The sequence below is a fragment of the Eulemur rufifrons genome, chromosome 9, assembly GCF_041146395.1.
Source record: "Eulemur rufifrons isolate Redbay chromosome 9, OSU_ERuf_1, whole genome shotgun sequence".
Classification (NCBI taxonomy): domain Eukaryota; kingdom Metazoa; phylum Chordata; class Mammalia; order Primates; family Lemuridae; genus Eulemur; species Eulemur rufifrons.
The window spans coordinates 56,097,031-56,124,861 of NC_090991.1; the positions used below are offsets into that span (position 1 = coordinate 56,097,031).

Consider the following 27,831-nt stretch of genomic DNA (forward strand, 5'->3'; position numbering starts at 1 on the left):
CTGTGGTTAAAGGGACACAGATTAGAGCAGACAGGAAGTTAGAACCCATGGTGATGGGGCAGACAGGGTTCTGTTACGTTTTCAGAACAGAAAATAGCAGCTCCCTGATTCCAGGAGTTCCTTTCGTGGCTGGAGAGTGACGTTCGTGGTAGCGAGCAGCGTTCGTGGTCAGGTCTTCCTCACTCGGATGGGAGCCTGGTTCCCTCAGGTGGCCTCTTCTGCTTCCAGATTCCCAGCGTGCCACTTTCCACGTCAGCCAGCGAGTCCCCCTGTGCTGGGGCTGGGCGCGCTGTGTGTGGGCAGGAGTTCTCTCTGAGTTCCTGCTGGGGCCACTGTTGGCGTCTGGAGGGACGGCCCTTTTCACCGTTGGAGTGTTTTACGTTGCCCATCTCGGTTTGCCTTTCTTAATCCGCGATCTTGGAATCTACCTTCTCCTCCAAACTTTAAAAACTTCGAGTGCAGTTGCCAAAGGTTTGCCTTCTCCTCTGTCCTTGATGGGGCACCAGTGACAGTCGTAGTTGATTTTCTGGAGGAATTGAGGAAAGGTCGGTTATCAGGTAAACCCCAGTGACGGAACACCATAGCGACTACCTGTGGTTACTAAAATGTTCTAAATCTCATCTGATAACACTTACTTGTAAACAGTTTTGGAAATCACAGCCTGGCTTGCCTGTCCTGTGGCCTGTGAAGCAACCCACGTTCACAGGGTCAGAGCGCTAAGTCGTGGCCCCCAACGAGCCCCTGAGACTGGTTGTAAAGTATTATTTGTCTGTTTTCTTCACCACCTTGACAATTGGGAATTTCAGGCGTGGCTTGCAATTCTGTGAGAAGGTTACTTTGGGGAATTTAGAAATGATTTTTGGATAGCCTCAAATTTCAAGTTATTACTTTAGTTTTAAATTTATACGTTAATGTAAACTCATGAGATATCAGTGTGAGTCCATGACTTTCACCCAGCTACGCCCTGAACGCTGCGGCCCGAGTGAGGTCGAGGGGTTTTCCTTGGACGTCTGCAACCCTGGAAAGAATGATGGGCAAGGAGTTGAGAGAGGAGTCTTCTCTTTATACCTTACGAAATTATCTTGAGGATCTTATAAAAAACTGTATATGAAGGTACTTAGCAAGGTACTTTGTTACCCAAGATGGTGTCGATGATAATTTTCAACCTTTTGCTCATTTTTCTCTTTTGCTGGTTTGCCACATACTTTATACTGGATTAATTTACTTTAACTGGCGTGACAGATTCTATAAGGTAATTCTGTGCAAAAAAGTATTTTAAAGGAGGCTTCTGTCGGCTCTGTTTGTCTTCACACAGGGAGAGGTTGGCAGTTAGGTCGTTGACCCCACCTGGAGGAGCTCAAGTGACAGCAGTAGCAGCCCCTGGTCTCCCGCCTGGAGAGGAGCGGGAGCTGGACGTGGCCTCCGTGCAGATCCCTCGCCGGCCGCCCGCCCCCCTGCCTCCCAGGCCGCCCTGCTGCGCTCACTGTGCCGTGTCCTTTCCTCCCTAGACGCCTCCGCGGAAGGGCTCACGCCTCCAGCTGCTGCTTCCCCTGAGCCGCCGCCGCGGGGACGAGGCTGCTGCTCCCGCCAGCGCTGCTCGTAGCTTCACTCCCGGGCTCTGCAGGGGCTGACGTTTAGGTCTCGGCTTTGCAGGGCGCTGTAACCAGGGCACATTTTTATTTCTTAGCAAAGAAATATATGAATTCTACGTATTTTTTTATGTTTCATAGAATTCAATTCGCCACAATCTCTCTCTGAATCGTTATTTCATCAAAGTACCACGTTCCCAGGAAGAACCAGGCAAAGGCTCATTCTGGAGGATAGACCCTGCCTCTGAAAGCAAATTAATAGAGCAGGCTTTTAGGAAAAGACGGCCTAGGGGCGTGCCTTGCTTTAGAACCCCTCTGGGACCGCTCTCTTCTAGGTAAGGAAAAAAGGAACAAAAAGGTCTCACTGAATGGTCAGTAAACTCACCTTCAATGTGTTGGTAAATTTTCCTTTTGAAAATGCAGGAACTACCAAATGCGTTATGACTAAATATTGGGATGGGGATTTGGAAAAGAAGCGTTGGGTGCCACCCATGTGCTCTCGTGTCTGGTGTCCGGGCACGTGGACCGTGGGCAGATTCACTCACGCTCTGTCTCCACGTGGTGGTTGTCACTTCATTGGATTCGTGGCATGTGGTTACCATGACTGGATGCCGCTTACTGGGGTCGGCAGCTGTGATGATGCCACGTCGATGTTTCCCCCTCTCCTTTGGCATGCAGAACTTTCTTCGAAACTACCTTTCAGCTGCTTAAACTCAAGATTGACTTACATACAGTGTTAATTTGCCTGATGTTAAAATTACACATTTTTAGCTTCCTTAATACTCTGTTTTTAACCAAAGAAATGAGCATGACATGAGTCTGAAGCCCCCTTGAGCTCTCCTGCTGCTGTGGCCTGTGGTCCGTGCTGGGCGAGGGCCACTGTGGCTCTGCCACAGGCCGTGCACGTCCCACGGAGCACCCAGCGTAAGACTTGGGCAGCCCCGGCAGGCTGGCAGGACACAAATGACACCCCCTTTGCAAAGTACACTGATTAGAATGAGAAGTACTTTTGGAGCGCGTCACTTGTAAAACTACAGTGTTGTCTTTTTGGTGCCACAGGAGCGCCCCGGCCTCTCCCAATCACGCTGGAGTGCTGTCTGCTCACTCTAGCGGCGCCCAGACCCCCGAGAGCCTTTCGAGGGAGGGTTCGCCGGCACCCCTGGAGCCCGAGCCTGGCGTCTCACAGCCCAAACTCGCCGTCATCCAGGAGGCCCGGTTTGCCCAGAGCGCACCAGGTGAGACACCGGCGAGAGTCCGATGCAGGTGGGGCTCAGCACAGAAGCGGCCGAACCTCCAGGAGAGGCCTCTGTGTCTTTGTACCCTGTACGTGGCACTTTATCTGTAGTACCTGAATGCTACTGTCTAAGCCTTGGAAAACTGATAGCACCGTGAGTGTTCGTTAAGTGACACTGTGTGTGGATGCCTGAAATTATTTAGAATTAACCTGTTTTTCAGTTGCTTTGTCTTTCAAAAATCTGTGAAAAAGACTCCCACCCCCCAAAAAACCCATCATTAGACAAACTAGACACTGATTGGAAGCAGTAATGTGTCCATTTAATGAATAGGTGGACACTTTGCAGTTTACTTACAAAGCCATGATATGGAGTAAAAATGTGTGCCTTGAGGAATTTTTTTAAAAAATGCATAGTGTGGAAATATGTCCAAACTCATTCTGTTACAGTTGAGAAAATGTGCAGTTTGATCATTTGGGATCCCAGCTGCACTGGCCCCGAGCCTGCCCCTGCACCCGGTCAGCAGCACCTGGTGTCTTTCTCTGCAGTCTCAGCCCAGCCAGAGGTCGAGGGCACAGGCTCTGTCGTGGCCCAGCTCCATTCCTGAACATTCTGCTTCCTCCACCCAGTGCGAGGTGGAGACGTTGGTCCTCGGTGGGTGTGGCCCTTGGCTTTTAGGCCCACGGGGGCAGTTTCTTACGTTGCCTATCGACATTTCCTCCCTCTCTCCGCTAACTTTATTAAAGCAAAGAACTGAACATGATTTTAAAGGACTGCACCTCCACCGTCTCTCCTAACTGACATCTTCACTGAGAAATTGTGCAGGACGTTTCCTTTTTCATGAAGAAAGAACTGTGGGAAGAGGTGTTGTCAGAAATCTAAATAGAGCAGAAATTGCATTAATAGCAGTTATAGGATAGGAATTCAATGTGCCTATCAAAATACTATAGTTTTCTCGTCATTTGGAACTGTACCCGCTACAAGGAGAAATGGGACCACATCCTGTATTTTAAATTTAAATTCAGCTTTGTTTTTAGGCACGTGTGTGGGGAACGTGGAGAAGCAAATGACCATGTGCCTCAGTGCTGCTTGTCTCCTGCCCGCAGGGTCCCCGCTGTCCAGCCAGCCAGTCTTGATCGCCGTCCAGCGACAGCTGCCACAGGCGGTTAAGCCTGTCACCTACACCGTTGCAGCCCCGGTGACCACCGCCACCTCCCAGCCACCCGTCGTGCAGACAGTTCACGTCGTCCACCAGATACCAGCGGTGTCAGTCACCAGCGTGGCTGGACTGGCCCCAGCAAACACGTACACTGTCGCAGGACAAGCCGTGGTCACTCAGGCGGCTGTGCTGGCCCCCCCTAAGGCCGAGCCACAAGAGAACGGAGATCACAGGGAGGCAAAAGGTGGGCCGGGGAGAGGCAGCTCCCGTCAGCTTCACGCTCCTGGAGACGCACGAGGTGGCTCATCTCGGCCCCTTTTCTGAATTGTTAGTTCTAAAGACAGTCCCAGCTACTCGGGAGGCCGAGGTGGGAGGATCTCCTGGGCCCAGGAGTTGGAGGTTGCAGTGAGCTGTGGTGACACTACTGCACTCCAGCCTGGTGACAGAGTGAGACCCTGTCTCCACAAAAAGATATTTTATAGCAGGGCTGATAGCATCTGAATATGTTATTGTAAACTGGTGAGATTCTTATCAGCTTTTAAGTAATATTAATTGGTGGTGTTTCTTTTCTTTTCTTTTCCTTTTTTTCTAATTTCAGTGAAAGTAGAACCTATTCCCGCGATTAGCCATGCCACATTAGGCGCTGCTAGCCGGATCATTCAGCCATCACAGACCACCCCTGTCCAGACGGTCACCATAGTACAACAGGCACCTCTAGGTCAACACCAGCTACCAATAAAAACTGTAACGCAGAACGGGACTCACGTGGTTCCAATCCCCGCCGCGGTCCACGGCCCGGTGAACAATGGTAAGAAAGCGCCGCTCCTGTGGGTGCTGGTACCAAACGCAGAGGCCCTCTGCTCCGTGAGAGGAGGTGTGTTTGGTGTTTTGGTGCTGACGGTTAGTTTTAATTTTCTCTCTGAGGAAATGTTTGTATTTCTAAGCTGTAGGAAATCTAATACTGCTGCTGCTATTAGGAGAACTAGGAAGTGTTTGTGGGAGTCGGCTGTCGTGGACTCGCACTGGAGGAGACTCTGAAAAGGGATACGAGTTTCTAACACGTTGAGAGAGAGAGAAACACTCTCGACTTGTGTAGACACCTGGGTGCGGCCTCGAAGCAACCTGACATCCGGGAGTAGAACATGATCCCCCGTGCTGTGGCAGACGCGTGGCACGGCACTGCCCTCCCCTCGGGGGTGTCTGTGCCCGAGGGTGTTTCTGATGGTGGGAGCAGAGACCCCGCTCCTCTGCCCTTCGCTCTGAAAGCCCTTGGAGACCCACGCGGGTAGCGCTACTAGTGTTCTGACGGGGACAGTGGGAAGACAGCCCCCTCCTCGGCACGGCGACCTGCCTCCACCCTGCCCCGCAGAGCTGGGCACAGGGTCAGAGTCCTAAGTCGCCGCAGGAGTTTAGGGTCCTCAGGGCTGGTGCTAACAAAGGTTTTGGCAGCCGGGGCCCAGCCCAGGCGTGTGCAGCCTGCTGTGTCGTGTGACAGGTGTGGGCCGTTGTGCCGTGTGGGCTGATCCTGGCACCTGCAGGACCTCAACAGTAGAATCGGAGACTCCCAACCCAAACCACACTCGGTGCCACAGGGTGCTTGCTTTGAAAGAGGGGAGCAGTCCGTCACCAGTTTAAAATGCCTTTTTTCTCGGCGCTGTGTCTCCTCAGTCATAGGCTATCGAGGCCTTGTTCTGCTTTTCTCTGAGTAACTGACTCTGGTCCCGGCTGGTCCAGTATAACAACCGGGTGGCCCCGAGAGCAGCTGGGTGTGGATTGACAGCAGAGCCCCTGGTTGTTCTTCCCGGTGGCGGCGTGTGGTGCCGGCCGGCCAGTGAGTCCGTACCACCTGGGGAACGTGCGGGGCCCCGGTGCTGGCATCCCCAGTTTTCGACCAGACGGGCCTGGCAGGGGCCAAGGACGTGCATTTCTAACATGTCCAGGCTGCCGAGAGCCGCTGGTGCAGGTCAGAGGCCTGGCTCTTAGAGGGAGTTTGAAACACTGTATTTCTTTCACTTATCTAAGTGGGTAACTAACATGGTTCAGTATAGTAATAAATTTAAACAAGGCTTTTAATTTTCCAGTATTGAAAGTATTGGTGTTTTAAAAGAAAACTTCTACTTCATTATTTCACGTGTACTCCTGGACGCTAAATACAGCTGTGACTAGACACCCACCGCAGCACTGCGCCCTTGGCCTTGGCCCTGGCCCGGCCACTGCACTCACTCCCCGCAGACTGTGTCGTATGTGTACTTTGTGCTCAGATGTCACTAATCCTGTCTTTCCACTGTGACAATAAAATACAGATATAAAATTGCACATTTCCACAGCTAGAGGGAAAAAAATACAGATATAAATATTAAGATGTATTTGTGAGTAAAAGGATTGACTTATCTATTGCTACAGAATTGATCAAAACCAAAAATGTAATAAATTCTCATAAGCACAAATTAAAATTTTTCTGAAGATGCATTGCTTAATATATCAAGACTTTAAAGAAAACGCTTGTAATCCCAGCAGTTTGGGAGGCCGAACTGAGAGGATTGCTTGAGCCCAGCAGTTCAAGACCAGCCTGGGCAACCTAGTGAAACCTCATCTCTACAAAAAATTTTTAACAATTAGCCGGGTGTGGCGGTGGCACCCATAGTCCTGCTGAGGCAGGAGGATCGCTGGAGCCCAGGAGTTGGAGGCTGCAGGGAGCTGTGATGACACCACCTCACTCCAGCCTGGGTGACGGAGCAAGAACCTGTCTCTAAAACAAGACGGAGGAGGGACAGGAGATGCTGAAGCCCCTCCCAGTTACGTGGGAAAGTCAGTCAGTGATGTTTTAACAAATGGCTTTAGCTGATCTCTTAGTGGGAGGTCCTATTGATTGTTTGATTTGGTTGAAATCTTTGACTTAGAAACCACTTGGTTTGAAAAAGGATTTATTTCCAGGAGATAATAATTCAGCTTCACAGCAGCAGTATAGTCCATTATTCCGTTGTCTCATGCTCCAGCCCAAAGGCGCTGGGGGGGGGCTGTGCAGAAAGAGGAGGTGTCGGGGCCGGCTGCACGGAAGACCCCAGCACACACAGAGCACCTGCAAGTGGTTTTCCTCTCAGCGGTGTCGGGTGCAGCTTCCGTGCTGAATACCTGGTGTGAAGGCCACTACTTGGGTGCCCGAATTTTGACCTCTGTCACCCTTGAAAGTCCCTCTTGAGAAGGGAAAGTGGTGCCTGTTGTTAGCACATTTTCATAATCAGAAGCTCTGCTGTTTTTGTTTTTTTAATTTTATTTTTCTTTTAGAGACAGAGTTTTGCTCTGTCGCCCAGGCTGAAGAGCAGTGATGTGGCCATAGCTCACTGCAGCCTCCAGCTCCTGGGCTCAAATGATTCTGCCACCTCAGGCCTCCCAAGTAGTTGGGACTACAAGCGTGTGCCACCACACCTAGCTGATTTTCTTATTTTTTTGTAGAAACAAAAAAAGGTCTCACTATATTGCCCAGACTGGTCTCAAACTCCTGGCCTCAAGCAATCTTTCCTCCTTGGCCTCCCAAAGTGCTGGGATTACAGGCGTGAGCCACCACACCTGGCCAGGATTCTCTTTTAATAGATAAGCACAATGCTGTCGTCATATTTTTAAAAATTAATAACAATTCCTTTATACCCAGTAGGTCATTAGGGTTCAACTTATTGATTCTTTTTTTTTTTTTTTCAATTGTGGTGAAATATACATAACATAAAATTTATCATTTTAACTATTTCAAAGTGTACAGTTCGTTGATATTAAGGACATTCACAATGTTTTGAAACCGTCACATCTATCTAATTCAAAAACATTTTCAACACTCAGGACACCCAGCCCCAGTGAGCAGCCACCCCTAGACCCTCCTCCCCGAGGTCTCTGGTAACCTCTGACCTGCCTTCTCTCTCTGGATTTGCCCGTCCGCGACCTCTCATGTGAATGGAGCCAGCCATCTGATCTGTGGCTTTTCCTGTCTGGCTGCTTCTACTTTGCATAACATATCTGAGGTTCCTCGTGTCGTAACTTACCAGGACCCCATTTGTTTTTCTGGCCAAACGCTGCTCCTCTAATGTGCTGTGTGTTCATCCGTCAGTTGACGGACGTGCAGTTTCTACAGTTAGGCTGTTGTGAGTCGCGTTGCTCTGAACATTCACACACAAGTGTGTGTTGGAATCCATGTTTCCATTTCTTTTGGACTTAGGAGTGGAATTCCTGCGTCATACGGTAAATCTGTGTTTAATTTACTGAGTAAGCACCGCACTGTTCTTCACAGCAGGGGGCTTTTCACATCCCTGTCAACAGTGCGGTTCCTGTGTGTCCGTTTTCACTTGTGGACAAGCAACACTTGTTCATTTCCTATTTGTTTTTTTATCGTGATTTTGGTGTCGTGGTGGGCGTGAGGTGGCGCCTTGTGGCGGCTTTGACTTGAGTTTCCTGGTAACTGGTGTCGGGCGTCTTGTCCCGTGTTTGCTGGTTATTTGTAGCCCCCTGCAGAAGTGTCTGTATAGGTCCTGTGCCGTCTTGTCATTGGGTGCTGTGTCCTTTTGTTTTGGAGTCGTAGGATTTTTATGTATTTGAGATACTGGACTCGTGTCAGACAGACAGTGTACCTCGGAGACTGGGTTTGGCTCCAGACCCCCACGGGAAAGCAGGTCACACCAGTCTTTTGGTTTCCCGGTGTGTATAAAGGTTGTGTTTACACTGTACTGTAGTTTTTTAAGTGCATAATAACACTGTGTTTAGAAAAATAATCTACATACCTTAATGTAAAACTACTTCCTGCTGAACATTCCTAACGATCCCCTGGGCTGCAGTGGGTCGTCCTCTGCCGGGGAGCGTCCTGCCTCGGTGCTGGCGCTGCCGACGCGCGGGGGAGGTGTTTGCTGCGGGTTGCAGCGGCTGTGGCGGTTTTTAAAAAATGAGACAGTGGAGTTTGCCGCGTTCATTGACACTTCCTTTCGTGAGAGGTTTTTCTGTAGCATGCTGTGCTGTGTGATAGCATTTTACTCACAGCAGAACTTCACTTAAAATTAGAATCAATCCTTTCAGACCTCGCTGCTGCTTTTTCAACTAGGTTTATGTAATATGCCAAATCCTTTGTTGTAATTTCAACCGTGTTCACAGCATCTTCACCAGGAGTAGATTCCATCTCAAGAAACCACTTTCTTTGCTTCGCCGTAAGAAGCACGTCCTCACCTGTTCAGGTTTTATCCTGAGATTGCATCAGTTGAGTCTCGCCTTCGGGCTTCAAGTCTAATTCTAGTTCTCGTCCCATTTCCCCTGCGTCTGCAGTGACTTCCTCCATGGAAGTCCCGAACCCTTCACAGTCATCCATGAGGACTGGAATCACCTCTTCAAACTTTTCTTTTTTTTTCTTTTCTCCTGAGACAGGGTCTTGCTTTGTTGCGAGGACTGGAGTACAGTGGTGTCATCACGGCTCACTGCAGCCTCACACTGCTGGGCTCAAGCAATCCTCCTGCCCCAGCCTCCTGAGTAGCTGGGACTACAGGTGCCACCATGCCCAGTTAATTTTTTAAATTTTTGTGTAGAAACGGGGTCTCAGTATGTTGCCCAGGCCTCTAATTGGTTTTTATGTCAGCTTGTGTTCCGTGAGGTTATCGATGACACATAACCTGCATCCTGGGGAGAGTTGGGCTCGGGCCATTCCATGTCTTCACACGGCACCCGAGCCTGGTGGCGTGGAGGGAAGTCCACCGGCTCTGGTTCCGGAGGTGGGGACATCCGGCCTATGTCCGGGTCCTGGCGTCTGGCGAGGGCCTCCTTGCTGTGTGCTCCCGAGGTGGAAGCCGGGGCGGGAAGAGTCACTGTGTTGTAACAAATCCATTCCCTCAGTAACAAGCCTGTCCCCTTGATAATGGCATTTAATCTATTCGTGAGGGCACAACCCTTGTTCTCTCTTCACCTTCTAAAGGTCCCACCTCTTAATACGGTCACAATGGCAGTTAAATCTCAGCATGAGTTTCGAAGAGAAACCACAGTAGTGACCTTGTCTCGTGCATGGTATTCGTGTTCCTCAGACCCGGCTGGGCACAGGCCAGGGTGCGTGCGTGCCTTTCTCTGTGGGGAGGACCCTGCGTCAGGCATCTGTAAACCTCCCTCAAAATGGGGGGCTTCTCATCCTCCCAACTGGAGGATGCCGGGACCAGTAGCTCCTCCGGTTCCCACGGGGTCTCAGCTGCGTCCTGGGCCCCACCTGTCCTCCCGCTGGCGGTGGGCTCTGGGCCTCTTCCTCAGCCCAGCTGCCTGCTTTCGGGTAGCTGTGAGTCACCTCCTCTTGTGCTCACCCGTTTACGCGCCAGTACGTCTCTCTTGCTGTTTCTGTCACTAAGGTGGGGAGGACAAGGGAAGCCCCCGAGTGAAGTCGAACACCTCAGGCTGACGAGGGGGGGCTGAGCATTTTCAGGGGGCATTCGCTCTCCTGTCCAGGTCCTGGCTGGATCTAGAGTCACAAATAACAGAAGGCTCATGCTGCCAAAGCCAGAGGGACACCTCCATGGGGCAGTGGGGCTGTGTCTTGAATCCCGAGACAGGACTCAGGTGGCTGAGGCCTGGGGACTTTTGTGGCCACTCCTCAGACCAGGCGCAGCTGGATTTCTGTCTACGACCGATCACGACGGCCGCTCTGGGCACCTGAGTCTGAGCCTCCACCCTGTCGGGGAAGAGTCACCAGCACAGGTTAGGTCCCTGACTGGGGGCACCCCGAGGAGGACAGGTGGGGTCCCAGTGCCTAAGGCCCAGCGGTCTCAGCCTAGGCGGGGGCAGCAGGACAGAGCGTGCCATGGTGCAGGGGAGCAGGGCTTTTGCTGTTCGTGCCGTGTTTGACACTGTAGTCAGGTTTGACAGGTCCACCTGTAGGTGTGTCCACTCTGGAGTGTCCTCTGGTGGCGAGTTCCAGAAATGTCACCTGTGCTTAGAGCTGGAGATGGCAGGATCCCCTTGGCACCTGTGTCAGGGTCTCCAGAGAAATGGAACCTGGAACCGACAGGGCTGTGGGGTGGAGAGAGGACAGGTGGGATGTCAGGCCCAGAGTTTGAGGAACATGGTCGTGGGGCTGCCACGTGCGGGGTCTGCGGGGTCTGTGGGGCGGCCGGAGACTGAGGGTGGGGGTAGGGTGGCGGTTCTTGCCCTCTGCGACCGCAGCGCTTCCCCCGAGTCCTTCAGTGACTAGACAAGGCCCACTTAGCCATGGCCGGTGATCTCAGAGTTCACTGATTGAAATGTCATCTAAAAAACAATGCCTGCACAGAAACATCTAGAATAATGTTTGACCAAATACCTGGCTCCACCAGGTTGGCACATAACACACCTGTCACATCTCCGTTGGAAACTTGGACGTTAAAATCACTGAGCGTATGTCGGGCGCGGTGGCTCACGCCTGTAATCCCAGCACTCTGGGAGGCCGAGGCGGGTGGATCGCTCGAGGTCAGGAGTTCGAGACCAGCCTGAGCAAGAGTGAGACCCCGTCTCTACTAAGAATAGACAGAAATTATCTGGCCAACTAAAATATATATAGAAAAAAAAATTAGCCGGGCATGGTGGCGCATGCCTGTAGTCCCAGCTACATGGGAGGCTGAGGCAGGAGGATCGCTTGAGCCCAGGAGTTTGAGGTTGCTGTGAGCTAGGCTGATGCCACGGCACTCACTCTAGCCCGGGCAACAAAGCGAGACTCTGTCTCAAAAAAAATAAATAAATAAAATAAAGTAAAATCACTGAGCGTGATTAGTGGTGCAGACTCTCCCCACTGTGTCACTGCACACAGCTGTGCGCTGGCCTGGCGCTGGCCTGGCGTGTGCAGCGAGCGGCGCCTGGGAGGGGCTCGGTGCTGCTCTCCCCGGCCAGAGCCAGCCACCCTGCCCCGCCTGGAGGATGCGAGGGCCTCTGCCTGGAGGGCACGTCTGCAGCTCCCCGTTGCTGCGACAGCAAAGCCACTTCCTGTCTGTCCCAGTCACTCAGCAGCGGCGCCCGTGTCCCTCAGCACTGATTCAAAAGGGCCTGCTCGCACGGGAGCAGCTGCTCACCAGGCGTCCACCTGCTGCGGTACCCTTTGCTCCCTGGGGTTTCGTGCAGGCTCCGCAGCCCGGGGTGCCGGGGGTCCTTGTGGGGTTGTGGCTTCATCCCGGAGTGGGGTCCTGACTCACTTGTCTCTTCTCAGCAGCGGCAAGCCCTTTGCACATGCTGGCGACCCACGCGTCAGCCTCAGCCTCCCTGCCCACCAAGCGCCAGGGCGGCGACCAGCCGGAGCAGCCGGAGCTGAAGCGGATCAAGACGGAGGACGGCGAGAGCATCGTCATCGCCCTGAGTGTGGACGCGCCGCCAGCAGCTGTGAGGGAAAAGGGCGTCCAAAACTAGCGACGGGGGGAGAGCTTTTCTTACTTTAAGAATATCAACTTTGTGGTGCCAAAAGGAGACATTGCCTCTCGCCTGTGCTCAGAGGCATCTCCCGGTGGGTAAAGGGCCCTGCGGTTGGACTTCACCTCTCAGCACTGAAAATATAAAACCCAGGCGGCCTTAAAACTCCTTAATTTAAAGACAGAAGTCACACTTGAACAAAAACCACACACAACAAAAACTGGTTCTGGAGACGGCATCTTCGCGGCCAGCGCTCGCTGTGCTGCTGCTTCCGGGCACAGCTTTTAACTACGTGGAAAAGCTCACGGTCCTTCCGGACGACAAGCTCCTCCGTGCGAGGACGGCGCCGCACATCAGCGCCTGGTGCGACAGACCCCTGGCACCGGGCCTCCCGGGGCCAGGCAGGACCCCCACGGGACCCACCGGCTGGCACTGGGAGGCCAGACAGTATTTTGTTCTCATGTGGAATTAGAATATTTTGAGGTGTACTTTCTTTACACAATAATGGGGTCTTTGACATTTCACACCACTCCATTTCTGCTCTGGAAATTTTGGAATCACACAGAACCTTCCATGTGGATTTCATTTGGGGAAAAGAAACAGCGTAGTTTTGTGTTCTGTTGTTTGTTTTCAGCCTATGGAATGATTCACTTTGTCTTGTTGAAGCTCAGACGGAGCGACGGGGCAGCTGCAGGTGTCGGTGCTGGAGCAGCTGCCCGATGAATTCACCCACTTGCAGCGCAGGGCGGCGCGGCGACTGCGGCCCGGACGGCCTGTGGCGGGCGAGCTGCCGGGACGCGTCCCAGCTGCACTTCCTGTTACCTTCCTTGCTATTTTTTGTTTGTTTGTTTCTTTGTGTTGACTTTGTCCCTGGCAAAATATTTTCACTCTAAGTAAAACCAGTCTCCTAAGTATTGCGTATGTGTAAAACACAGAGCCATCACTGCTCCCTTGGGAACAGGTTTCTCTTGTCACAGGCCCTTCTCAGACAGCCACAGCGGGCCCCTTGGTGCGTGTGGTGGTGCAGGGTCCTCACCAGGTCCGGCGTCACCGGCCAGCTGCCCGCCCGATCGTGTTGCTGTCTTCCCTGCTCGTGGCGAGTCAGCCACGCCGTGGCGGGTGGCAGGGTGGGAGCAAGCCCCCCGCGGGGAAGTGCTGGAAACGCGTAGGTCGCTTTCTGGTTTGCAGTGGGAGCTTCCCTGACCTTCCAGAACAGACTCCAGCCTGAGGGCCGACTCCTGCAGGAATGGAAGGGAGCGGGAAGGAGGCAGGAGAGAGGGCAGGCGGCCCCCGCAGCCTCAGCCCGGCTCCTCAGGGAGAAAACTCGCCCTTCCAGGGTGCGGGGCCGGGCCGGGCGGAGCGCGACAGAGAGGGCTCTAGCCTTATTGTGAACTTCTAATGTCATCATCATAACGTTATTTATTTAAATGTAGTTATTTTGGTATTTAATTTTTTTTAAAGAGGAAAAAAAACCTGTATTTTCCTGGTGGAATGAAACAGCTCAGAATGGTATATTTAGGCAATTTTTAAAACATTTATGATTTACATAAAGACCAAATATGATAAATCTGTTCTAAGTATTGTGTGTCAATCCACAGTATGGGGCTATCTCAATGTCACTGCAGATGCATATTAAAAAGTATGGAATTAGTGCACACTAGCTGGTTATAACTCAGCCAGTTTAAAAATAAAAGTGGAACCGTCACTGAACGAGAGCGTGTGTGTGGCGGTGGCGAACTGTAGGTGCCGAGTGGGCGGGCCACGTCTTCCAGGCGCTCTGCCATACCTTGGCGTGTGTGTTTTTGTCTTCTTACTCAGAAGGTCTGCAATTTGCAAAGTAATTTGGATTGTGCTATTTCCTGTGTGTGGGGTCAGGCCGCTCCCCGGGCAGTGTAGACCTGTCAGTCACAGCTGAGAGGGAGACGAGCCCCGGAGCCGTCCGTAGATGAACAGGGAGACGGCTTGCGCGACACCGAGCGAGTGGACCGTCCTCTGGACACGTGTTTACACCGCAGAGAACGTCAGCACCCAGGACGTAAGCTCAGTCCGTGAACTGGTTACTTCTGAGGGAGTTTCTGTTGGGATCACAGGTAAGGAAAATGCCTGGCTCTCAGGCTGCGCGGCGTGTGCTGTGAGGCACCCAGACCCCAGAGTGCCTTTCTGGCCCGGCGCCTGCTGTCCGCTCCTCTGCCTGGTACGTGGGAGGGGGAGAGCACCCAGCAGAGGCAGAAACAAAACCGGGGGTGGGGGGGGTCGGCAACTGCCACACCCAGGTTTCTCACCAGTCTTTGAGGCACTGTTGTTAAATTTTGGGTTTAGCTCTGACTTCCCCAGAGCCCTCTACTCGCCAAGGACTGCGGAGCTGCTATGGGCGCAGCCCTGGCGGCAATGCCTGGCCCTCGCCAGGCTGCCGGAGACCCTGTCCCCTGCCCACCGTGGGCAGTGGTGAACGCCAGCTCTCCACGGCGGTTCCTCAGTGTCTTCCAAGAAGTCTCTGATCTTTGCCAAACTTGTGAGCTCCTCAGGGACTTAATTTCAGCAGCTTTGTCCTGAAGCAAACAAGAATACAAAAGGGAAATTCACACGTGACCCAAATTGGGTCGGGCATTCCGAGTGCACGTGGCATGAAGGTCGGGTAGGTCTCCGCTCCTTCAGGGCAGTCGCCGCGGGCAGCTGACCACTTCGTCATTGTCCTGGGCTAGAGTAACAGTAGCTGGTGGTCTTGGTCAGAGGGGCGTGGGGGCAGCGTCAGGACTTGGGGTTTCTGTGCTGTGAGACACATGGGGAGAAGCGATGATCTTGAAGCCCTAACTTCCACTGTCCTAGAAAGTATAGTGGTGATTTGTGTACAAAGATTTGAAATTTTAAAAAAGCACCAAGTTCCTGAAATTTAATAAAATATTTTTATTAATTTTAATTGAATACAGAGTATCATTGTCATTCTGATAAACTTGGAGATTTGTTTGGCTTTTTAACATCCTGCTCTCCTCTGAGCACACCGTAGGCCTAGAGTACTGGAGGGAGCTTACCAAGGAGCTGCGCTGAGGTGCGTCGCGCAGGCCGTGCCAGTAGACAGGGGACTGCGTGTTTGCGGGGAGAGGCCTGAGGCACAGGGAGTGGCAACAGAGTCTCGCTGATTTTACCTGTAGTTTTGAAAGTTATTGTGAACAATGAGACCCCGTCTCTGCAAACAATTTTAAAATTAGCCGGGCATGGTGGTGCACACCTGTACTCCCAGCTACTCAGGAGACTGAGGCAGGAGGATCAGTTGAGCCCGGGAGTTTGAGACCAGCCTGGGCAACATAGTGAAACCCTCTCTCTTAAAAAAATTATTTTGAAATTGTGGTTGTTAATACCATTTCTTCTGCAGACTTGCCTTTCATCCTAAGGATCAAGATCATTGCAAGCACCTTGAGATATATTTTCTCCAGAGACGAAAAAGAAACCCTCTGAAGAGGTATGTGGGTCTTCAGGTTCCCAGACAGTAACACTGGGATATTCCAGCTGCCGGGAGCCGTGGCATGCACTGCGGGTGCCCGGCGCGTGCTGGATGTGCCGGGGTCAGCCCCAGGGTCGTAGGGGAAGAAGTACTGGAAATCATGACCCAGAGGTGCTTTGGGATCTAAATGAACCTAAAATTTAGCGTTCACGGAGAGTTCGTACTAGAGTGTTTCTTGCCCTAAACTGATGCCTTAATTTAAAAGCAGTTCGTGTCAGCGTAAAAGAACTGTTTATCTTATGTCTGTACCGAGAGGCTGTCGCTTGGGACAGAAGGCCGCAGCCACGGCTCTCAGCAGGGCTGTTGCACGTCGTGTTAACAGGTGCTTGGGCACGACTGTGTCAATGTCCCTGTCTTAGGAGAAGCTCCTCTGTTGACCCGTCAGGGTCCCTTTGCTGAAGTCAGACTGAGTCGAGGCAGAGGTGACTGCTGCCCCAGAGGACAGCCTGGCTGTTTCCAAGGAAAAGAGCAGGTGAGTGGAGGAGACCTTCGGGCAAAGGGACAATTTGGTAGCTCTGGGGCGAGGTCTTCAGTGTGGCCAAAACCGGTCGTTGTGCGCACAGGGCCACGCCCCAGTGATGCGGAAGACGTCAGGGCGCGTCGCAGCCTCACGCAGTTACCGTGCGGTAGGTTGAGGCTGAAATGGAGGCAGATGACAGAAACCACAGCATGTGATGGCTTAAACTTGACTTCACCGGCCAGAGCTTCCTCTCGGCCTCCGCCGCCGCGCCGTGCTAGGTCAGCACGCCGTGTGGTCCCTTTCCATGCCTGTGTCCACAGCAATAGACTTGGGATTTACAGTGGGTCCCAAGTGACTCTGATAACGGTGTCCTTCCGAGGTGCCTGTGGCTGGACGCCACTCTGTCTGCCCCAGTGGTTACAGCTGTCTCGGGCCAGGGGGGAGGAGATAATATCTAAGTAAGTGATAGGCAGACGAGGGCAGGGCGATCAAGACCAGAACCACCACCAGTGCGGTGATGAGTTTCCCTGAATTTTCTTCCTCTCACCGGCCTGGCCTGCACTAGCACCGCGTGGGTATCAGCACTGCACGGTAGGCACGACTGAAAAATACCGAGAGACGCCCTCTCCCCTCGTCTGGGCAGGGTTCTGGGAGGGGCATCGTGGGGCAGAGACAGTGGCAGAAGTCGTGAAGCTGCGCAGGCGTGCGGACCCCGGGGACTCAGGAAACCCTTTACTCTGAGGAACTGGGAAGCGGAGCCCCCACGGTCCAAAGAGGGCAGGGAGAGCCCCTGCTTCGCCTTGGCCCCCAGCCGGGCCCGTCAGCAGTGCGGCCTGAGCAGGGATCCTCCAGGCCCACGTTGTCAACCACAGGGCAAGAGGCAACGGAGTGGGGGCGGGGAGGGCGCAGCAGGGGGCGGCTGCCCTAGCGGATCGCGGAGCACCCTAGAGGCGCCGAGGCGCTGAGCTGCGCGACGGCGGGACTGGAAGACCACGGACACCAGCTGCGGAAGGCGGCCCGGCACGTGCAGTCCGAGCAGGCCCAGGCTCTGCCTGCTACACAGAACCGTCACGTTCTGCTGAGTCTCAGCAGGACGCGGGCTGTGCGGCGGGCAGGACGTCCAGGATAAAAGTGAACACACACAGAGCCAGAGAAACCTCAACCCTACAGGGAAAAGAACTGATGTCAACTCCAGCATGACCCACACGTTGGGAATATTAGAGAAAGAACAGTTGTCTCAACCCTGGTTGTGAAATAAGAGCAAATCCTCCTGAAATGAACCAAAAGTTACAGAACTTAAAGGTAACTGAAATGAAAAATTCAATGGACGGACTTCAGAAAACCATCTGGGAATAAAAATGAACCGAGCCGCGGGGGCTCGTGAGACGGCACCAGAGGGTCCGACGCGTGTGTCACTCAGTGCCCAGAAAAGGGAGAAAGACATGGGTGGTAAAAAAAATTTTGAGAAATGATATTTTAAATAAATACTTTATTTTAAATATTTCAAAACCTGAATTTAAAGATTCATAAAGCTCAGTGAACTCCAAATAAGAGAAACTTAAACCATGTTGAGACAATCAACTGCAGAAAAGTGAAAAGGTCTTTTATTTGAAAGTAGTCAAAGAAAAAATTGACTTACACAGGTTGACAAATCAAATATCTGACAAAAAATCAAAAATGCTCCAAAATCCAAAACTTTATGGGTATCAACATGCTGCTCAAAGAAAATGCTCATTGAAGCATTTTGGATTGTAGATTTCCAGATTAGCAACGCTGAACTGGTAACTATAAGGCAAGTATTCCGAAATCTCAAAAAATCCACATTTTTCCAGAAAACTTCTGGCCCTGAATGACACTCCACTCGCATACGTAGCGAATCACAGTGATCCAGACGACTGTAGATCGCTTACCAGAAACCAGGAATGCCGGGTGACTGGAAAGATTTTTTTAAAAGGCTGAAAGAAAATTGCTAATCTAGAGTATTACATCCATCAAAAATATCAGGAATGTTGCCTAAAAAAGATAATCTTAGATGAAGAAAAACAAAGACTTCTTTCCCAGTAGAGCTGCTGAACAAGAAATGGTAAAGGAAGTTCTTCAGGCTAAAGCAGAATAAACTTGCAACTTTAGGAATGAAGAAAAGAGCAACAGAAATGGAAAATATCTGGGTAAATATAATAACTAATTTTCCCTCTTAAGTTCTTTAAAATAGGTATGACTTTCCAAAGCAAAGACTGGAACTTGCCCTTCAGGGTTGCAGGGTATGTAAATGTAACACACACTGACGAAGTTACAAAAGACAAAGCAAAGTTTCACTGCAAGCGTTTAAAACTACCTCTGAAGTGAACTGTGCAAGTTAGCTTTGTTTGTTGTACTCTCTGGTGTAATCACTAATGATACTTATCAAAGTTAAAAGGTCAATAGGTAAATTAAAATGGAATGCTAAAAAGAATGTCAAATAATACACAGTAAGGCAGGAGAAAGGAAACCTATCTCAGGAAGGGAGAAAAAACTACATGATAGAACCTCTTCAGTAATGACATTAAATGGTTTGAACATGCGAATTAAAAGAGACCGTCAGATTGGATCAAAAATATAATACCCAACTTGCTTTAAAATTAATGATATAGAAGCCAGGTCCAGTGAGTGGCTCACGCCTGTAATCCCAGCACTCTGGGAGGCCGAGGTGGGAGGATGGCTCAAGGTCAGGAGTTCGAGACCAGCCTGAGCAAGGGCAAGACCCCGTCTCTACTAAAAATAGCAAAATTAGCCAGGTGTCAAGTGGCGCATGCCTGTAGTCCCAGCTACTCGGGAGGCTGAGACAGGAGGATCGCCTAAACCCTGGAGTTTGAGGTTGAAGTGAGCTGTGATCACACCACTGCAGGCTAGCTGGGTGATACAGTGAGACTGTCTCCAAGAAAAAGAAAGAAAGATACAGAGCTGGGTGCAGTGTCACATACCTGTAGTCCCAACTACCAAGTAGGAGGATCACTTGAACCCAGGAAGTGCAGCCTGGGAAACATAGTGAGAATCCATCTCTAAAAGTTTTTTTTTTTTTTTTTTTTTTTTGAGACAAAGTTGCTCTGTTGTCCGGGCTAGAGTGCAATGGCGTCAGCCTCGCTCACAGCAACCTCAAACTCCTCCTGGGCTCAAGCAATCCTCCTGCCTCAGCCTCCCGAGTAACTGGGACTACAGGCATGCACCACCATGCCCGGCTAATTTTTTTTTTTTTAATATATGTTTTTTTAGTTGTCCAGCTAATTTATTTTTAGTAGAGATGAGGTCTCACTCTAGCTTAGGCTAGCCTCGAACTCCTGACCTCAAGTGATCCGCCTGCCTCAGCCTTCCAGAGTGCTAGGATTACAGGTGTGAGCCACCACGCCTGGCCTAAAAGTTTTTTTAAAAAATGGTGTAATAGGTTAAAAGTAAAATGATGGCAAAAGATATATCACACAAACACATCAAAAGAAAGTTGGAGTGGCTGTATTAATACAGACAAAGCCAACTTCAGAATAAGGAAAGTTACTGGGCACAAAGAAGGACGTTACATAACAATATAGGGTCCACTCCCAAAGTAGCCATAGTCTCCTAAATGCACAAGCACCCAACAACACAGCCTCCAAATAAATGAAGCAAAAACTGATGGAAACTAAAAGGAGAAATAGATAAATCCACATTACATTTGGATGTCTCAACACTCCTCTAGGTAACGGAAAGAACAAATAGAAAGTCAGCACAGATACAGAAACATGGAGCAAGACCCTCAGTGAACTTGACCTACTTCCCGCTAAGATACTCTGCCCAGCAACAGAACACACATTCTTGTGTGTACATGGAACATTCATCAATATTGACAAAATCCAGGGTCTTAAACCTTACAAGTTTGAAAATTAAAATCATACATAGTATGTTCTCTGACAATAAGAGAATTAAGCTGGAAATCAATAACAAAGTTGCTTGGTTTTTAGTTAGAGGCAGGGTCTCGCTCTGTCGCCCAGGCTGGAGTGCAGTGGCCTGATCACAGCTCTCTGCAGCCTCGAATTCCTGGGCTCAAGTGATCCTCCTGCCTCAGTCTCCTGAGTAGCTGGGACTGCAGGGTCTAATTTTTTGATTTTTTTGTAGAGATGGGTCTGGTTGTGTTGCCCAGGCTGGTTTTAAACTCCTGTCCTCAAGTGATCCTCCTGCCTTGGGTCCATCCAAAGTGCTGGGATTACAGGCTTGAGCCACTGTGCCAGAGATGTTTGATTTCCAAACATTTGTGGAATTAAAAAATAATACATTTTGAAATAACCTGATTCAAAGAGAAAGTCTCAAAGAAAATTAGAAAATACCTTGACCCTCCATATCTATGGGTTCCACATCCACAGGTTCAACCAACTACAGATCAGAAATATTCAAAAAACCAAAATAACAATATGATGAAAACTAATATAAAAATTCAAAATACACTATAACATTTATATAGCATTTATATTATGTTAGGCTTTATAAATAACCTAGAGATGATTTAAAGTATATGGGAGGAGGCTGGGCCTGGTGGCTCAAGCATCCCAACACTTTGGGAGGCTAAGGCAGGAGGATGGTTTGAGCCCTGAGTTCAAGACCAGACTGGGCAATAGCGAGACCCCATCTTTACAAAAAATAATAGAATATTAGCCGGGTGTCATGGTGGCACCTGTAGTCCCGGCTACTGGAAAAGCTGAGGCAGGAGGATTGCTGGAGCCCAGGAGTTGGAGGTTCCCATGAGCTATGCTGACATCACTGCACTCCAGCCTGGGCGACAGAGCGAGACCCTGTCTCGAAATAAAGAATATGGGAGGATTGCACAGGGCAGATGCAGATACTTCCCAAATTTGATGAAGATGTGCGTGAATCAACACATGCAATAAGCTCAATAAAATCCAAGCAGGAAAAATGCAAAGAGATCCAGAGCTAACATCACACTCCTGATAAGACCAAAAGCTTTTCCTCCAAGATGGGAACAAGACAAGAATGCTCATTTTCACTACTGCTATTCAACACGGTATCAATACTGGGAATCTGAGCCAGAGCAATTAAGCAAGAAAAGAAAGGCATCCACGTTGGAAAGGAAGAATTAAAACTATCATTGCAGATGCCATGATCATACCTATATACATAGACAATTCCACAGAATACACAAAGTACTGACTGGGGCTGATAAACGAATTCTGCAAAGTTGCAGTGTACGAGATCAAGTAAAAAATCAGCTGTATCTACATATACTAGCAACAAACAGTCCAAACGGAAATTAAGAAAACAATTTCATCTACAAGAGTATCCTAAAGAATTCCTAGCAGTAAATTTAAGGAGGCGAAAATTTGTAGACTCAAACCTACAAACCGTTCCTGAAGGAAAGTGACGATGCCCTAAACGGCAACACCTTTTTTTTTTTTTTTCCCAGAGCTGGGTCTGGCTATGTTGCCCGGGCTGCGGGCCTCAGCCTCCCGGCACTCGTGCCAGCTTTGGGGCTTAGTTTTTCCTAGAGGATTGTCACAAGTCAGTGGCAAACAATGAGTCCATTGATAAATGGCATTAAAATTGGGAACCTGTATAATTTACCAATCAAACCAGAACTTTCTGCACGTGCTGGAGCACTGCCCGACAGGATGGCAGGACAGCAAGGGGCACGTCGGGGCGGGGTCCCCTGCGGGAGCCATGCGGAGCCCTCTGTGCGGGAAGAAAACCAGATCCCGTCTCGTTACTGGCTTTGAAATTAATTTCAGTCACAGAGTGAACTGTGGAAACGAAGCCCATGAAATAGTGTCCAAAGAAAACACTATTTAATCACTAGTCAGTACTAGAAACCGTAAGAAAAAGGGTCGATATAAATAAGTGCAGCCACTCGCGCTGGGAGGCCAAGGCGGGATCTCAAGTCCAGAAGTTCAAGACCAGCCTCAGCGATAGAGTGAGACCTGGTCTCAAAGAAATTCAAAGGTACTATACAGTTAAGTAAAAAACTCCAACTCTATTTAATACAAAGCAGAAAAAATTAGTTTCTGTATAAGAAGCTTTTATGAACAAAAAGACCAAATGTACCGTTAAGTAAGTATAGACATGTACAGCAGTTTAGAAAATAACAGTTGGTTAACAAATGTATTCTTAAGTGTTCAACCCAACTAGACACCGGAGATCTTTTTTCTCTATCAAAGATTAACTATCATATATACATTCGATATTGGTAATTGACGCAGCAGTTACATCTCTTTTATCCTAAAGAAATAATTGGACAAGTGTGTCAATGTGATTTCCATTTCTAAACTGCAAGAGCAAAAAATGCAGATAAGCGTGCTTGCTTGGGCAGTTAAAATGTCTTGGCATGTTCATGAGCTTTAAGAAGTTAAAAACGAGGCTGATCCTAGCACGTGGGAGGCCGAGGCAGGTGGATTGTTTGAGCTCAGGAGTTCAAGACTAGCCTGAGCAAGACCGAGACCCCATCTCTACTAAAAATAGAAAGAAATTAGCAGGACAAAAATATATAGAAAAAATTAGCCGGGCATGGTGGCGCGTGCCTGTAGTCCCAGCTACTCGGGAGGCTGAGGCAGGAGGATCGCTTGAGCCCAGGAGTTTGAGGTTGCTGTGAGCTAGGCTGACGCCACGGCACTCTAGCCCGGGCAACAGAGTGAGACTCTGTCTCTAAAAAAAAAAAAAAAAAGGTTAAAAATGAGACCTAAATGCTGTTTAAACTTATAAATTTTACACCCAGATGTAGGCTCTCCGAGAGCAGTCTTCCCTGGAGGTGGGAACACAGCAATTTTGCTTACAACTTTGTATTTTTCTTTATGTTCTTTGTTTTACAAGTAACATTTTGTTTTCTGATCATAAGTATTTTCCAATCCATTTTGAAGAGATAAACCATGGCACAAAAATCTTCCAAGAATGTGATTAAATGCCGTTTACGCAGAGAACTGGAAAGAGGCGAGAGACCGAGTCGTGTGAAGTGACTTTCGGGACCTGGAAGCCGGCTTTAGTTGCAGAACGTGCGAAGGTAAAACCCTCCGGTTGTACAAAGCTGCAGGCGGCTGCGACCAGCCAAGGCCATGGGAGGGCGGGAGGGCCATGGCTGAAACCCAGGCAGGTGCAGATGGCCACGGCGGCCACGTGCCTGCCCAGGCTGAGGGCGGCTCGGGGTGGACCGTCAGAGGGGAAGGGCAAGCGAGATGTGCCCACAAGCCTGGAAAATCAGGCAGGGAGAACCTAGGAGTTGACGTCCACCAAGGAAGCAGCTGGGAAAACAGACCAGCACCAGGGACTTCTGAGTCCCCTAGAGGCAGTGGCTGCCCGCCGAGCTTTCTCTGTGTGATGCTTCAGCTCAGCAGCCGCCAGCCGGAGTCATCTCTGCTCAGCTGAGTGAACACATGCCTCACGCGGGGCTCCTGGCAGCAGGGACACCACGTTCTTGCCCGCAGACACTCTTCAGGTGGTGGAGAAAGCGCACACCCGGGAGGGCAGGTGGCGCCTGGTCAGATGAGACAAGCTGCGGTCCGTCCCAACGCAGCAGCCTGGAGGAAACCCCTAAGGGAAGGCACAGCCCCTGCGACGTGGCCGAAGCTGCCTTCCCCGGCTGGGAAGCCGCCACCAGGGAGGGCGGCATGAGTGCTGGCCAGGCGCCCGGCTGCCAGCTGCGCCTCCGGCGGGCAGGGCTCTCATGTGCGGACGCCAGCGGGATGTGCTGGGACACCCATGTCTGGGCCTGGCCCGTCACGCTCTGCGTTCCTGGGGAACCGGCCTCACCAGCCCAGAAGCTGTTTTTGTGACTGGAGGTAACTTCGCCCTTCGTCTCCGCGTCCTCCCTCTGGTTTAACGTTTGCAGACTGGCAGCTGCAGAAATGCGAAGGCTCCTGTTCCCACAGCCGCAGTCAGGACTAAGGTGTCAGGAAGGAAGGGACGCCAAGCCAGCGCCTGCCACAGGCAGCTCGTGGTGGAGGCCGAGGCCAGCCCGACGCCAGATAGAGACGCGTGAAAACCGCAGTGGGATGTCACCTCCGCTGTCCTAGAGCCACACACGCACCCCCTCGGACTCCTCACCTGTTATAGGAGCGCTGAGGCTGGCTGCAGGTGAGGACGCACCTTCCCTGGCCAGGCTGTCACCGGTGCGAGTCACGGGGTCACGGAGCTCTGGGCTCGGCTTCCAGCCTGGCTGGCCCCAGACTGCTCGCTCTGGCAGGTGCGTGGGGGCTCGTGGCCCAAACAGGGTCAACAAGGGAAAAAGCGTTTGGTTTTGTAGCACACACTTCTTGGTTCCCTTTACAGGCACAGCGTACAACAAAATTAGTCACTTTTATTGAAAAGAAACATTACAAATAAGTGTGCAAAATTAAACTTCATGATTAAATACACATAAAAGTAACATGCATACTTTCCATCAAAGTCCACATACAAAGTTAGCTGATTACAGGACAGTAAAGGAACTGGCAAAACGGAGACCCGGCTGCTGGGCAGATTTTACATGTTTGCAGCCGGAAACCAAAACCATAAAATTAAGTTGCTTTAAAGGGAATTTAAGAAAAGTAAATATATACCTTAAGTAGTTGAGAATGTAGAGCCCATAACCTACTTTAGTTACCAAGTGTTAGAAAAAAAAAATAGTTCTGTGCCTTTCCTTCGCAGAACGCTAGTGCACAGCTACTCTCACGCGGGTTGGGGACAGACATGACGACAGGCTGGCCAAGGCAACTCCGCCACGCTGACAGGAACTGCCCGAGGACACCCTTGGGTACTGTTTGTGGAAATGTCCCACTAAAGTAAGTGGTACTTTCTTCTGTGACAAAGTTTTAAAGTCTACGCCTTCGTTCCCTACACGTGACAGGGAAACTGTTTTAACCCAGAACTTAACCAGGAGACCCAGCCGCCCCCCCCACTCCTCAGCCCGAGGACTTGCTCTGACAGAGTGGGAGCCCACGCGTGGGCGTGGCAACCACGTCACGGGCAGCGAGGAGCTCGGGACGGGGCTAAGCAAACAGCCACAGTGTGTTCTCTCTACAGGGCACGTCGCCGTTCCTGCACCCAGCGGGGAGGAGGAGTCCGTTCTCCGTTCTCCAGCGGGCTGCTGGGTCCCACCTACATCTGCTGCTGATGCAAGAAACCACCGCGTTCACACACCTGTTCGCTTCCCCGCTGCAGGCGCGGTAAAAATGATGGAGTCCCTCGTCTCACCCCAGCCCCCAGGCCTGCGTGGAGCCCCCACCAGTGCAAGGGTGCAGTGGAGCCGCCGGAGCCACCGCCGGGGTGAGCAGCCGGGTGACAGGGGCGGTTGGCGCGAGCGCAGAGCATCTACAGCATCTCGGTGACGACTGTGTAATACTGGAAATGGGAAGTCTTTCTAAGCAAAGCAGACAACCATGTATGGCTTCGAGACCAAGGGCCCTGGGAGTCCCTCCAGCCCGGGGCCCACGGGGCGCAGGCACCAGCCCCAGGAGCCTGAGGGGTGACGGCCAGCGGTGTCGTCGTGCTCGCTGGTGGAGTCACAGTTTGTCGTCGGTCATTTCCAGGAACTGAGCGTAGACGTCCCGGACGCACTCGCCCTTGGGGTTGAAGAGGAATTTGTAGTAGCTGCCGTCTGCACAGATCGCTGGGGAAGGAGGAGACATCTTACTCGCGTGTTTGTTCCCCCAAAAGTGAACAGCCAACAGTCCCCACTGCAGTGACCGCACGTGGCCTCCGGGAGCCCCCCAAGCCGCCCCTCCCGCCCTGAGCAGCCTGTGTTCCCCCAGCCTTGGCCACAGGAACAAGACACACCGGTGATCTGTCCCCATGATTTCCCAGGGAGGCCCTGGAGGACGGGGTGCCGTGCACACGGGGACCGGGACACAGGTGCACACGGGGAGGGCAGCCTGATGGCACCGGGGCCTGTGGGGACGATGGACCCCAGGGGGGCGGCTAAGGAGGGTCGTCACCCCTTCCCCCGGGAACACAACTCACCAATGACGGCGTTGGGCTCTGTTCCAAAGGCACAAATGCACGGAGAGCCTGAGGGAACCTGGAACTTGGAGAAACTCCATTTGGAACTGAAGTATTTTGGAAGGAAACTGGCTGACGCCAAGCTGTAAGGACAAGGAGGACAGGGTGGCTGTATTCACAAGACAAAGTTTAAAGACCCTGAAAAGCCACCTGCTTAAACCCAGAATGCTACTAGAAATTTAAAATGTTCTTTTTAACATAGCTTTAGCCTTACTGACTTTTTGAAAAATTCTATTTTAGCTTTTACTCTTTTATTTCTCACCCCCAAAATGGAGTCCTTAAGATAGTTTTGTAATCAGCCTCGTCGGCACTGAAGGGCCCGGGTTTCTCAGGCCGTCAGATTAACCTTCTGGACACAGTGAACTGAGTTCTCAATCACCTGAAACACACTGGACCGTCACGGATGTGTTCTAAGGAGCCAAGGACGGGAAGGAAGGGTGCCACGGTTTTAGTAGCAAACAATCTGCACTGGTTTTCAAACCCAAGAAAAATCAAATTAATGTTAGATGAAAAGATTCCTGCCTGACTGAATGTTAAGTGGGTCCACACTGACGCAATCTAGTCCTTGTAACTTGGGCTTTTCCCACCACGAGACTTCCAAAAACCCACCTAGACTGCTTATTCCGTTTTGGATCTTCAGCTGCAAAAATGTGCACCGTGCCGTGATCACTGGACACGCAGATGAGGGACGCGTCCTGGTTGAAGTTGATGCTGCAGAGAACACGAGGCCGAGATCAGTTTGTGGGGACAGAGTCCAGAGACCTGATCCGCACAGCTGGGCTCCAGCTTGGAAGACTTCACCCTTCGCGTGTCCAAGGCACCAAATTCAACCACCACCCTTCCCAAGCCAGGCGCGGTGGCACCTGTAGTCCCAGCTACGCGGGAGGCTGAGGCAGGAGTATTGCGTGAGCCCAGGAGTTGGAGGCTGCTGTGAGCTATGACGACACCACGGCACTCGAGCCCTGGCCACAGAGCGGGACCCCATTTCAGCAAAAACAAAACAAACCAAAAAACCCACCCTTTAACAAGCCAACTACTGGCACCACAGAGCCAGACGGGCAAACCACTGAGCTGCCAGGCACAATCCAGCGTGCAGCGCCAAGACTCCCCTGGGGAGCCCCAGGAATGGGCTGTGGGCCCAGGGAGGGGCAAGGGGCTCCCCGCACCCCGCGCCTCACACGCCACCATGCTGTTCTGCAGAGACTGCGGTGACAGACACTCAGCCTCTTCCTGACTCCTGGAGGGGAGGGGTCTCCTGTGCCGGGGCAGGCCTGGGGGCAGACAGGATGCTCCCACCCCAAGGCCCAGGCCCCCCAGCCAACCCCCTAACCATAAATTAATCACAGTCATCCCCCAGACCCAAATGCTGCTCAACACCTGCAAAGGCACCAGCCGCAAAGACAGTGGCACCAGATCTCTGGCCGTGGCTGTGGCCAGGACCACGGCTGAGGAGGCAGTGCAGCCCCCACAAACCAGCAAGGCCTCTGTGCGAACACGCGGCAGAGAGGAGAGCGCAAACGCGGGAACAGCTAAAACAGAAC

At 51.2% G+C, this 27,831-nt stretch overlaps 2 protein-coding genes across 9 annotated transcripts in view; one reads left to right on the top strand and one right to left on the bottom strand.

The window, feature by feature from the left end:
* The window catches only part of FOXK2 (forkhead box K2), a 66,529-nt gene extending 42,040 nt beyond the window's left edge, over positions 1 to 24,489 (top strand). The window contains exons 5-13 of one of the 6 annotated variants that reach the window (XR_011234919.1): positions 1,731 to 1,924; positions 2,649 to 2,824; positions 3,928 to 4,224; positions 4,579 to 4,788; positions 12,157 to 14,988; positions 15,724 to 15,810; positions 16,175 to 16,324; positions 23,179 to 24,093; positions 24,184 to 24,489. Coding sequence is in view for 1 of the 6 variants with exons in the window: in XM_069483053.1 (XP_069339154.1) it covers positions 1,731 to 1,924; positions 2,649 to 2,824; positions 3,928 to 4,224; positions 4,579 to 4,788; positions 12,157 to 12,353 (1,074 nt within the window). In the remaining 5 variants the exon portion in view is untranslated. Of the gene's footprint in view, positions 1 to 1,730; positions 1,925 to 2,648; positions 2,825 to 3,927; positions 4,225 to 4,578; positions 4,789 to 12,156; positions 15,207 to 15,723; positions 15,811 to 16,174; positions 16,325 to 23,178 lie in introns of those variants that run through there. The other 5 variants (XR_011234916.1, XR_011234918.1, XR_011234915.1 and 2 more) reach the window with 5 other exon arrangements.
* Positions 24,490 to 25,067: 578 nt separating this feature from the next.
* Positions 25,068 to 27,831, bottom strand: part of WDR45B (WD repeat domain 45B) — a 29,304-nt gene continuing 26,540 nt past the window's right edge. For all 3 annotated transcript variants that reach the window (XM_069483056.1, XM_069483055.1, XM_069483054.1), the window contains 3 exons: positions 26,900 to 27,001; positions 26,252 to 26,373; positions 25,068 to 25,901 (listed from right to left, as the gene is read on the bottom strand). In XM_069483056.1, coding sequence (XP_069339157.1) covers positions 25,795 to 25,901; positions 26,252 to 26,373; positions 26,900 to 27,001 — 331 coding nt within the window. In that variant the 3' untranslated portion in view covers positions 25,068 to 25,794. The remainder of the gene's footprint in view (positions 25,902 to 26,251; positions 26,374 to 26,899; positions 27,002 to 27,831) is intronic.